Raw genomic sequence first — 12,491 nt, forward strand, 5'->3', positions numbered from 1 at the left:
CCGTTCGCCGAAACACGAATTCAAAAATGGCACTGGAGGTTTTCATCGATCAATGGTCATTTCAAGGAAATAGACATTTCAAGAAAACGGTCATTTAAAAAAAGGACATTTTAAGAAAACGGACATTTCAAGATAACGGACATTTAAAAGAAACGGACATTTCAAGCAAAGAAAATCTTCAAATGTCCAGTTTTTTAAATGTCCTTTTTGATAAAAATGTCCGCTTTTCTTGAAATGTCTTAACAGATCTAAATGTCCATTTTTCTTGAAATTTCAAGTAAAGCGGACATTTACAGGGCAGCAGACATTTAAGGGAAAACGGACATTTCAAATGTTTCTTCAAATGTCCACCTTCTTGAAATGTCCGTTTTCTTCAAATGTCGAAAAATGCCAAAAAATTGGTCGGACTTGTTAGTGTCCAAATTTGACGTCATGACGCTTATTTTTTTCTAAAAATTAAAGTCCAGGATGAACCCAAGGAACGGTGATGGTCTGGTCACGTTTTTGCGTTTAATCTTGACGCTTGTTGAATTTCGAGGCGTTGGGTTTTAGTCGCTTGTTTTGAAACTTTCGGATTCGCTTTTTAACTTACTTTTGGAGAGCAAGCCTTTTGCTTTTCTAATTTTTGAACTTTGAAAATAATAGAGGATTTTTGGATTCCGCCGCGGCTCAAGCGGACTTCGATTTGATCCGAAATTGAAAAAAGAACGTAGAAAAAATGGGAAAAAATTGAGAATAATTTTAGATTCGACAAAAAGCAGGAGCTTTGTTATGAATGAAAACTAAGAAGAAGCGATGGTGATTTTACTTGCAAGAACAGAAGATGGTCAGCAATATTATTTAGAGGTACAACTCAAGAAAATAAGAAAAAAAAGAGGGCTCGTGAGAACCTGTGTAGAAAACCTGAGTCAGAATTTGAAAAAGAAGCTTCGCGTTTTTATTTTTCTATTTATTCTTGAAATTCAAGCGAAGCCGCTTTGCGGCTTTATTAAAAAAAGCGGCAACGACTCTTTTTTCACAAAAAATCGACAAATTTTGCGTTGGTGGCTTCTCGGCTGCTAATTTGCCGGCTTGCCGAATCAAGGCTTCTGATTGGTTGAAAATTTCCACGTAAAATTTGTCGAGATTTTTGTCGATTCCTGACACTCCGCAAAAATTCTTGTTCAAAAATCCCAATTATCAGATGTCGATTATCATAAACAGTAATTATAGTCTCTCACGTGAGACGACGCACGTGCTCTTAAAAGAACGTGTAAGCCATTCAGGATAATAAAGTCTTGCGACGCACCTTTCCGGTTGGCCACTTGAGCTCTCGGAAATATTACTGCTTTTATCTTCTTTTATGTCTAACCGTTCTTTTTCGATTCAGGTGGAGCTCAATTGCCGACTGAAGAAGCTGCGGGAAAAGCTCGAGGAAGTAACGCACATTCCACGTGGTCATCAGAAAGTGATATTTAGCCATCCGTCGAGTTTCCACGACTCTGATGTGGACAAAGCAAAGGGCAAGGGATGCTTCAAGTGGTGGCTCTCCCGACATTTCATTCCCAGAGCGCCCGAGAAAAAGGAAAAGGGCTTGAAACAGTTTGTATTCAAATTAATCAGTTTCGAAAAAATTAAATTTTTTAATAATATATTTCAAATAAATTTAAAAAAATAATAGAATAAAATAGAATTTAATAAAATTTAAATAATTTAAAAATTGAATAAATTTGTTTTTAAATTATTAATTCTAAATAAATCAATAAAAATAATTTAATAAATTTGTTTTAAACAAATAAACTTTTAATAAATTTTGAAAATTGATTTAAGGACCCTAACACCCCCGTCAACAACTTTCCTAAAAAATCGAAAATTTCAAAACAGCCATATTTTGGCTTCTTAGTGTGCCTGGAAGTTTAATACATCATAAAAACATGTTCGGCGCACTTCTTGACCAAAAAAAATCTAAAATTTTACCAAAATTGGGACTTTCTCGTCATTTTTAGTCGAAAAGTCCGATTTTCAAACACGATTTTGAGGGTGAAGGAGTCGAGATAGACCCCCAAAAAATGAAGCCTCAAAATCGTTTTATGACCCGTTGAATCCATTTCCGGGGTCAAAATTTTAAAATTCCGAAAATAATTTTTTCGAAAAGTGTTGACGGGGGGTCCTTAATCAAAATTTTTAATTAAAATAATTTAATAAAGTCAAAAAAATGCTTCGTTAAAAAATAGAGCCCCGAAAAAGAAAATTCTGAAGCAAAAAGTAATGCTGACCATTTCTCATGTAAAGTAAGAACCACAATGGATAATGATTTATAAAAAAACAATTCAATTTTTATTTGACTGTAATTATTATTTTGCCTCTTCAAAATGTGACTTTTCGAAAGCGCGAGGTAAATCTTCTATCTGTACAAAATATTGTTCTCAAAATACAAATTCACGTGGCTACTGCTTGTTCCAAAAATATTGAGCTAAAAATGATGGCAAGATGATTATTAAGTGCACCAGAAAAACATGCGTGCGGAGGCGATTGGTATCGTTTTGTATAACAAGAGATAAGGAGCACAAAATTGATGATGATAATTTGTTCGTTCTGCGGTTGATTAAGGGCTTCAAGTGATTTTTGAACGGAAGGTTTTTATGTGCATTTTCGAAAGAAAAGCTAAAAGGGACTTTTGGATTCTTTAATATAAATTTCGCCGCGGTCGATTTATTTTTGTTCACGACAGTTCATTCAAAATCACTGGTTGAATACGTCACTGGCATGAAATAAAGTTTAATTGCTGCTCCTTCCGATTTGTGCGTAAAAATATCTTGGAAGACCTGTAGTTACCTAGTTGCTCTGCAATTTCACTGACATCGATTATAACTTTGTAAGAAACGCTTATTCTCGAATCTTTATTGCAAGTGATAATTTTTTGACATTCGATTTTACGAGAAAGAGTGGAGAAAACATTTTTACCACAGTAATATGCATTTTCGTTTACCAGAGATAAGACAAAATCGTATAACTTGATACAAGCAAATAAGTGATTATTATGGGTCAAATTTTTGGCTCAAAAGAGTGTTTTGTGGCTCAAGGGTGTATGGATTTGTGTTTGCATCCGTGGGTAAAATAACCAAATCGACTTTTATCGTAAAAATAAGAGAAATGAAAAGCTTTTAAAGTTATTATCATGAGAGAATTGCTGATTGATCATGTCGTCGTTCATCATCTTCTCTCTGACCACATAACTTCCTAGATTGTCCTTTTGGCAAATCTTTTTTGCTAAGATTGAAATGATACTCATCATCGTCGTCCTGAGCTTTGTGAAAGCTCGGGAGTACTGGCCAGAAGAAGCACTTCACGAAGAACTGTTGTCTCACTACGACAAGTGTAAGTTCCCCGTGACAAAAAGACGCTAATTATCATTGCAACTGATTGCCCTTTGAAAGAATTATTCAGCGACAGCAATAAAATAATTAAAGTGACCACACTTTTCAATGCACCATAAAAATGCTTTTCATTGGAGCAATTACTTCGATAAAAAACCAGAAACAGCAATTTTCTACCATTTTTTAAAGAACGAAACAAAATGCTGATAATTTTTTTACTTTTTGATTTCATAAATGCGAGAGAGCCAACTGCAGAGGAAAAATTGCACGAAGATCTTTTAGAACACTATTTCAAAGGTATCTTTTTTCTTCTTCGCTTATTTAGTTTTCAGATGTGAGCCCTTTAATCGTCCTCCCGAAAAACAAGTCCATCGAAGATCGAGAATACCGCGAAGAAATCTGTCAAGAATGGATTCCGAAAATCATGGAAAACTTCCCCGAAAATGCAAATCGAGAAGAATCCCTTGCTCATGTTTTCTACTGCACCCATGCGAGCTCCGATTTCGAAGAAATAAGAGCTTGCGATGAGTGGCTCGACTATATTTACTTCAAGAATCCCAGATCTGCGCCTTATCACGGTAGGATTAAAGATCAAGGGAGGGGTTTAAGACGATCTCTCTTTAGGAAAATGCGAAGTCCACGATGATGATTTCTACGAGCGCGTCGGCTATCTGGATGGAAAGAAAAAGTCGGCGATTTCGCCGAACATGACGATGTAAGCGCGAACGAAATTCTCATTCTCAACGACATTCTCAAACGACCCTTGTATGATCACGTGATCGATGTAGATCTTTACATCGAGCTCGATGGAATCAACAAGATCGAACTTAGAGGAGCATACATGGACTTGACCTTCACGATGTACGCGAACTGGTACGACTCGCGACTCAAATGGGACGATAAAGAGTACAACGGTGTTTTGTACACAATCTTCGACCCTTCGAAAATCTGGACGCCGCCGATCGAGATCATGAATCTTGTTCAAATGATCGACGGAAAGCTCGAATACGTCTGCGAAGTGCATCATGACGGAACTGTCCATGAAATCATCAAAATGCGCGCTCTCGTCGGATGCGACGTCCAGCAGAATTTGTATCCATTTGACTCACAAGAATGCGGCCTTTCTTTTGCCACACCGACAATGTCCGATTACAAGCTGTATTTTCACGTCCACGAGTGGAACATGCTCAACACTCTTGGAAATCTTTCCTCGAGCGTTGGAAATTACGAAGAAGTCCATCTCAGCGTTCTCAAGGGATCATTTTACCATGACAACGCAGAATGGGATCTTCTAGGATACAAATATGCAGCCGAAAAAGTCATTGGCCATTTGAAACGATCCTATTCCCTCGTCAATGTCTACTTTCTACTCGAGCGTCACACGGTCTACTATGAAGTCACCCTGTTCATTCCCATCGTTTGCTTGAATCTTCTGGTCTGCCTTGGTCTCTGGATGCCGATTTCTTGCGGCGAAGCGGTTGGTTTCCAGGTCACGATGCTCCTAGCAGTAGTGCTCTACCTCGACCTTCTTTCACGAACAACGCCGGTTTTCGACTCGATTGGTCAAAGTCCACGACTGATGATTCTCTTTCTTATTACAACCATCGCAAGTCTCATTGCTCATATTATTCTGAGTGAGGGAACGGAAGAGTATTAGGGGGCTCATTCTTATTTAAGCATTTACGATGTGGAAATCGTCACGTGACGAAGACACTCTGCATAACCTTTCGCCTTTCAAATGCAAGTTTACGATGAAAATGGCGAAACTTCTCGAATGGTTGACGAGACAGACGTACAAGATTCCAAAAGCGATCGAACAAATTATCGGTAAAATTCTCGGAGAAAATGACGATTATCTATTTTTCTTAAGATTCGCCGCAAAAAGTCGAAAAGATTGAAAATGAAGAGTTGGAGAAAGCTTGGCGTTTCTACGCGAAGATGTCAAGAATAAGGGTTCTAGAATTAAAAACACAATTCTGTAGAATTTCGGGGAAAACAGAAATGAACCTTGAATAGTCATTTTTGGGCGACTTTGCTGACCTCTGCAGTGGTTCTCTGTACATTCGTGATTATTCTCGACTTGCACATTGAGCGATACATTTTCCACTCGAATGTTGAAAAATCAGTTCTGAAGGGAGTTCACTAACTCAATAAACTGACAACGATCCTTAATTTATTTATACAGAAATTAACAATGTCCTTGGATTATTCCTCGCTATAAACTACATTGAGTAGTTTTTGAACTTTTCTCGTGAATTTGACATCGGAAATCTTGAATTTTTTGACGAACCAATACATCGCTAGACCAAGAGACATCTTATTTTTCTTTATCTTTTAAACAAGAGACGGTCTGATAGCTTACCCATCCGATTAAGACAAAGTAGGGTACGAAGCTTGAGATACCGGCATTGTAGTCGAGCTGGAGGAAGGGAGTGAAAGTGAGGTAAGTTCCAACGAAGATTGTAAGGAGAATGAGTGGAAACGGGACTCGAACTGGCCTCGGAGCCTTAAGGAGGTAGAGATCAAGAATCGCCATTTTCTGTCAGACTTTTCTCCCAAAGTTAAAATAGTAACACCCTTATTTTACTTCGGACACAAAAACTTTCCCCTTTTTTCCTATGGAAGCTGAAATTTTGAGTTTCAAAAAGATTTTTATAAAATTTTTCGTCAAAAATCGCGTATTTTTGGCAAAAATAAATTTTGAACAAAAAAAATAAGGGGGTCACTATGTTAGAAATATGAGAAAACACTGACAGCAAATCCGATTTTTGATATCTCCCCCCTTAGAAATTGAGAATTTTCATTTGAAGACATAGAAGATTACCTCAGGCTTTGTGAATCTGAGCACCAAGCAAGTGACAAACGTCAATGTATGAAAGAACCACATTGTGAAGCTGAAAATATTGACTAAAATATTTCATTATTTCTTTTTCCAACATTTTCAACTCAAACTCAAAAGGGTGAAATTGCCGATCACGATGAGGAAAATGGTGATTGCGGCGGTAAAAAGAACGGATGGCGAGGGCGATTTCTTGTCGACATTGATCATTGCTAGAATTTTCGGGAACATGCCCTCGCGAGCGGCGACGAAGGGGCCGCGGGCAGCGGTGAAGGAGGCGATGACGATGGCGCCGAAGGTGGAGAGCATGACCATGAAGGAAATTGCTCGATCGAGGCTAGAAAAGGGGGCATGTTTTGTCTTTCTTCGTTGATTTCACTCTTACCCAGGGTAGATTCTGTTCGCAAAAGCAGCACCAACGGCCTCAGATTCCAACAATCCGATCGGGCCCAACACCGTCAGGTAAGAAATATTGACGCAGACGTAGAAAGAAATCACGGATACGATAGAAATCATCAGCGCTTTTGGAAGATCTGACAGTCGTTTCATTTCTTCGATGATGTAGGTGAGCTGATTCCATCTTTTCGAGGGCTTTTTATTTCAAGAAAAACATAATGAATTTTTTCCCTTATTAAAAATAAGCCCTCCCCATCGTATGACCACATGGCCTGGTAAAACGCAAATCCGAGTCCCGCCAAAACACTCTTCTCCGAATAAATTGGGCTAAAAAGATTCTCTGGGTACCAAATTGACAAATCAGCTTTTCCAGAAACAGCAAAATAAACTCCGCCGATGATGATTGCCACCAAAGAAATGAACTTTCCAAGGCCGAAAAACTTGTTCAAGTTCGATCATTTCTCATGAAAATGGGTGTTTTGGTGTTAACAATTGACCCAATTATGAATTTTATTACCGCTCAAAACGAGCCACAAAAAAACGATCAAACTCGATTCCTTGACAGATTTCTGCGTCCACTCTATTGAAACAATATTCAGCGCTGCCGCTGTAGAAATCGCTAGAATCGCCCAAAGCTTTTGAGCCGTCTCGTAGTTGTCTGAATATTGGCAGAAACTGGGCGACATGAATTTCATCGCATAGTCTCCGAAAGTAATGGCGATGATTCCGAGAGTCGCAGTTTTGAGAATAGTCGCGCCGGTAAAAGCGAAAAGATATGCAGGAAATTTTCCTCGGGGTAAGCCGTGGTACATAAAGGCGAATTCTCCGCCGGATTTTGGAATCACTAGAAAATCACTGAAAAACTGGGCGACACTGGTTATGTCGCCGAATGTCGCCGAATGTCGCTGAATGTCGCCAAAAAGGCAAATTTCTGAATGGCGACATTCGGCGACATTCGGCGACATTTGGCTACATTTGGCTACATAACCAGTGTCACGCCAAAAAAGAAGAAGTCAAGTCGGTTCGAAATGACTTATCAAAATGAGGATAATTGATTGGAATGAGAATTACATAATAAAATCATTCGATAATTCGATTTTTACGAACCGCATGCTAGCTCAGCATAGACCATCGATCCCAAGCCGGCAAGGAGTCCTCCAAGAGCCCAAACAATCAGACAGAGTCCCGGGCTATTCGTATATTCCAGCACTCCCTTTGGCGAGACGAAGATGCCGGAGCCAACCTGGCAGCCGACGATGACCATAACTGCTCCTTTGAGATCGACGGATTTCTTGAGCGTCACTTTTGCCACATTTTCTGTCTTCATTTTCGGGTTTCAAAAAGTTAAAATTTATAATTTAAAAGAGTCTCTTGTTAAATTAAATCATTTGGAATGATAGCTTGTCAGCAGGATAATTAATTAAGGCGACGGGAGAGATAGATTATTACGATGTGGGATTTATAGACGGTTTGAGATACGGAAACGCCTCTAATTTAAACCCAGTCGTGCCTTTTCGTTGTTCGAGCATCCAGACTGTCTGAAATAAAGCAATGTCGAGGAATGTTTCCTGGGGAGAAACTCAATGCTCAATACTTTGAAATTTATATTCAATAATTTTTAGTCAAAAAGACAATATTTTATTTTATTATTATTTAAATCTATTATCATTATCATTATAATAATTAATTATACAATAAAAGGTTGATTTTTAATTCAATTTAAAATATTTTTTAATTAAAAAATCGGCTTTATTTTATTCAAAATAAACTTTTACCTTTCAACTCGAGAAAGTCGACGATCAATTCTCTTTCTCTGGAATTTCGTGAAAGTATTTTCCATGAAAAAATAAAACTGATTTGTATTAGATAAAAAGTAGTTACCTAATTGTGCGATTGGAACGTGATGAGCGCTTATTTTATACGAACGCTTTTATTTACGATTGGGCATAAAATTGAATCTTTTCAGAACATGTGCGAGAATGGTCAGATTCTTTTTGTCTTGACCGTTATTTTCGCTAAGAATGATGAATGGGGTTGCGCTGGTGGGATTTCGGCCGAAAACGGTTTGTTTTTCAAAATGGCTGAAACCACGGGACAATGTGTGAAAATTGGCGAAGATTTCATAAAAAATGGTAAAAATTAAAAATTTTTGAATTTTTGACGGTTAATTGGGATTTTTTTCAAAAAATACCGGGTTTTTCGCACGTTTTGCCGATTTTCTCACGTGGCCAGGCTTGGCCAACCAAACTGACACCACCACAAGAAAGCTCAGACAATGCTGTCTACATATCAAGTCAAATCTCGTCCGGCAACGCCCGGCAACGAAAATGCGGGCGATTTGAAAATTTCCGTTTTGGCCGAAAATCGCCTTTCTTTGGAAAAATATAATAAATAATGTTAAAAATGAATAGAAGGGGCCGTCTCAGCCCCGTTCCTTGATTTTTAAATTTAAGGGGCTTGACGGCCCTTCGGGCCGTCTCAGCCCCGTTCCTTGATTTTTAAATTTAGGGGCTTGACGGCCCTTCGGGCCGTCTCAGCCCCGTTCCTTGATTTTTAAATTTAAGGGCTTGACGGCCCTTCGGGCCGTCTCAGCCCCGTTCCTTGATTTTTAAATTTAAGGGCTTGACGGCCCTTCGGGCCGTCTCAGCCCCGTTCCTTGATTTTTAAATTTAAGGGCTTGACGGCCCTTCGGGCCGTCTCAGCCCCGTTCCTTGATTTTTAAATTTAGGGGCTTGACGGCCCTTCGGGCCGTCTCAGCCCCGTTCCTTGATTTTTAAATTTAAGGGCTTGACGGCCCTTCGGGCCGTCTCAGCCCCGTTCCTTGATTTTTAAATTTAAGGGCTTGACGGCCCTTCGGGCCGTCTCAGCCCCGTTCCTTGATTTTAAATTTAAGGGCTTGACGGCCCTTCGGGCCGTCTCAGCCCCGTTCCTTGATTTTTAAATTTAAGGGCTTGACGGCCCTTCGGGCCGTCTCAGCCCCGTTCCTTGATTTTTAAATTTAAGGGCTTGACGGCCCTTCGGGCCGTCTCAGCCCCGTTCCTTGATTTTTAAATTTAAGGGGCTTGACGGCCCTTCGGGCCGTCTCAGCCCCGTTCCTTGATTTTTAAATTTAAGGGGCTTGACGGCCCTTCGGGCCGTCTCAGCCCCGTTCCTTGATTTTTAAATTTAAGGGCTTGACGGCCCTTCGGGCCGTCTCAGCCCCGTTCCTTGATTTTTAAATTTAAGGGCTTGACGGCCCTTCGGGCCGTCTCAGCCCCGTTCCTTGATTTTTAAATTTAAGGGCTTGACGGCCCTTCGGGCCGTCTCAGCCCCGTTCCTTGATTTTTAAATTTAAGGGCTTGACGGCCCTTCGGGCCGTCTCAGCCCCGTTCCTTGATTTTTAAATTTAAGGGCTTGACGGCCCTTCGGGCCGTCTCAGCCCCGTTCCTTGATTTTTAAATTTAAGGGCTTGACGGCCCTTCGGGCCGTCTCAGCCCCGTTCCTTGATTTTTAAATTTAAGGGCTTGACGGCCCTTCGGGCCGTCTCAGCCCCGTTCCTTGATTTTTAAATTTAAGGGGCTTGACGGCCCTTCGGGCCGTCTCAGCCCCGTTCCTTGATTTTAAATTTAAGGGGCTTGACGGCCCTTCGGGCCGTCTCAGCCCCGTTCCTTGATTTTTAAATTTAAGGGGCTTGACGGCCCTTCGGGCCGTCTCAGCCCCGTTCCTTGATTTTTAAATTTAAGGGGCTTGAGATCGGCGTTGGACTCTGAGGTGATCAATCTCAGTAATGTCCCCAACCCCACCCACACCCATTCGAGGTGAAAATACAAATTATTCAAGTTTATCCTTTTTTTATGGTTTCTATCCAAATTTTTTATAATTTAAATTTCTTTATTTGCGGATTTATTATTTTGCTTCGACTTTTTTTCGACCCGAAAAAATCATTTTTGAGCTTTTTAAATGATAGTCTAGGTTTTCTCAGGCTTAATTTTGCAAGAATGAAAAAATCGATTTTTCGACCCCTATACCCTTAATTTTTCGAAAATTTTTTTTGATTTTTTTCTTGATTAGGACCTCAGAAATATATCCACAAAATTTCATCCCTCCAGGTTAAGTGCAAAAAAAGTCCATTTTCCCACTGGCGCAACCCCAATGATGAAGCTTGCGATGATGAAAATTTTCGCTTAGAGAATTTATTTCATTTATAACTATAATTCAGAGGAAGAGAAGGTCATAAAACTAGTCGTCACAATTTCCGCAGTAAACATGTTCGTCACAGTCGCCGACAAAAACCCATTGATGAAATTTGTTGTATCGATGAATATCTACTTATGAGTGAGCTCAAACGCTTCATTTTCTCTTTACCTTCAAATACTTTTTCAATCAGATTGACGAGCTCCCGAGGGGTCCCGGTCATTCCGTTTGCAATTGCTGAAAGCGCTTTCCTAGCCCAGGTGTCTTAATCACCACCAGATGTGTAGTAGGGCTTTTCGTAAAAGATAGACCTTATTTTATATTCTGAACTCTAAATTATTGAATTAAAGATGAGGCAAACTGTAAGAACTTACAATAAGACATTTTCGAAGAATTTTTCAGATGAATAAGAAAGGTAATAATCGCCCAAGAACCCACTCAATAAGTCCACAATCTCTTTACATCGATCCAAATGGCCTTCGAAAGGCTGCGAAATTCGATAATCATCGTAGACCTCTTCTAATTCCTCGGAGTCGCATGTTTCTTCGAGACATTCTCGTTCCAGATTCCCGGGTAGTCTCTCTTCCCACAACCTGAATCACAGTTTTGAAATCCAAAAGTCGAATGCTGTGATTCTTACGTAGAAGCACGGCGATTTCTTCCTCGAGTCTTTAAAAAGTCGCAGCTTTTTCTTTTTCGAAGAACTCGTTTCCCTGAATAAGACCCAAAAGTAAAGCTAACAATTTTAGGGTGAGGATATAAAATTTTTGGTTTTTTTCTAGCGATCCAATCGTCTTGTCCTTCTGGGGGTCTATATTTTCGATGGCGGAGGAAAATTCGGGCGAAAAAATTTTTTCAAAATTTTTGTCATGACTGTCAAATCACGTGTCAAAAGGCTGAAAATAGGAAAAACGCCTCATCCCATACTTTTTCACACGAAACTTTACTATCTGGTAGAGAATTTTTTCTGATTCGAATGATACCAAAAACTTCCTGGTATAGCCACTCTACGGTACACAAAATACTAAAAATATGGTTAATTACGTAATAAAATTGCCATTTTTAGCCGATTACGTAATAAATCAGCTGATCGGTTAAATTTTAAATTCTCTTATCTTGTCATATTATTGTTGTATCAAAGTGTTTTTGATATAAGTTCAATTTAAATGATAAAATATGGCAATTTTACACTCCAAAAGTACTTTTTCAGCTGATGACGTCATCAATTATTACGTAATTTACCATATATTTGGTACTTCCTGTACCTTAGAGAGGTCATACCAGGAAGTTTTTGGTACCATTCGAACCAGAAAAAATTCTCTTTCAGGCCGCAAAGTTACGTTAAAAAAGCTATGGGCAAACATTTATTTTCAATACTTTCGGGCTTCTACCACGTGACAAAAAAATTTTCAAAAATTTTTTCAAAATTTTTTTCTCCGACCTTGAATACATATTCAGTCCAAAAATCGAGACGCTCAGACTGATCGATAGAAAAACCCTAAATTTTATATCAACACCCTACAATTTCATTCTGAAAGATTTTGAGTTAAAAACTCAGAAAAACTCGTGATTAACTTTCAAACAAATATGGAGTGGGGTTTAATTGAACACTCAAGATTATAAATCAACAAATTTAATGGCTATTGATGAGCAGTATTTATTCAAATAACAACAAAATCAGATGAGAAATTCGAAATATGCTTCGCTCGCAGAAGTTTGATGGAGAA

At 39.1% G+C, this 12,491-nt stretch overlaps 2 protein-coding genes and 1 long non-coding RNA gene across 3 annotated transcripts; 1 reads left to right on the forward strand and 2 right to left on the reverse strand.

Annotated features, from left to right (window-relative positions):
* The first annotated feature begins 3,639 nt into the window (after window positions 1-3,639).
* Window positions 3,640-5,372, forward strand: LOC145701429 (acetylcholine receptor subunit alpha-type acr-16-like). Its single transcript, XM_081778650.1, has 4 exons — window positions 3,640-3,934; window positions 3,981-4,990; window positions 5,034-5,183; window positions 5,227-5,372. Exons 2-4 carry the CDS (start codon window positions 4,198-4,200, stop codon window positions 5,370-5,372), a joined length of 1,089 nt encoding a protein of 362 aa, XP_081634776.1. The 5' UTR covers window positions 3,640-3,934; window positions 3,981-4,197.
* Window positions 5,373-5,554: 182 nt separating this feature from the next.
* Window positions 5,555-7,945, reverse strand: LOC145701430 (b(0,+)-type amino acid transporter 1-like). Its single transcript, XM_081778651.1, has 7 exons — window positions 7,699-7,945; window positions 7,126-7,435; window positions 6,581-6,775; window positions 6,309-6,532; window positions 6,181-6,263; window positions 5,719-5,862; window positions 5,555-5,672 (listed from the first exon to the last, which is right to left on the reverse strand). Exons 1-7 carry the CDS (start codon window positions 7,916-7,918, stop codon window positions 5,562-5,564), a joined length of 1,287 nt encoding a protein of 428 aa, XP_081634777.1. The 5' UTR covers window positions 7,919-7,945; the 3' UTR covers window positions 5,555-5,561.
* A 2,842-nt stretch (window positions 7,946-10,787) lies between these two features.
* LOC145705087 (uncharacterized) lies at window positions 10,788-11,487 on the reverse strand. The gene is made up of 4 exons (XR_014134549.1): window positions 11,405-11,487; window positions 11,139-11,357; window positions 10,936-11,095; window positions 10,788-10,895 (listed from the first exon to the last, which is right to left on the reverse strand). It is a non-coding gene; the product is annotated as an uncharacterized LOC145705087 (long non-coding RNA).
* Between the last annotated feature and the right edge of the window lie 1,004 nt (window positions 11,488-12,491).

Source organism: Oikopleura dioica, chromosome PAR (genome assembly GCF_907165135.1).
Source record: "Oikopleura dioica chromosome PAR, OKI2018_I68_1.0, whole genome shotgun sequence".
Lineage (NCBI taxonomy): Eukaryota > Metazoa > Chordata > Appendicularia > Copelata > Oikopleuridae > Oikopleura > Oikopleura dioica.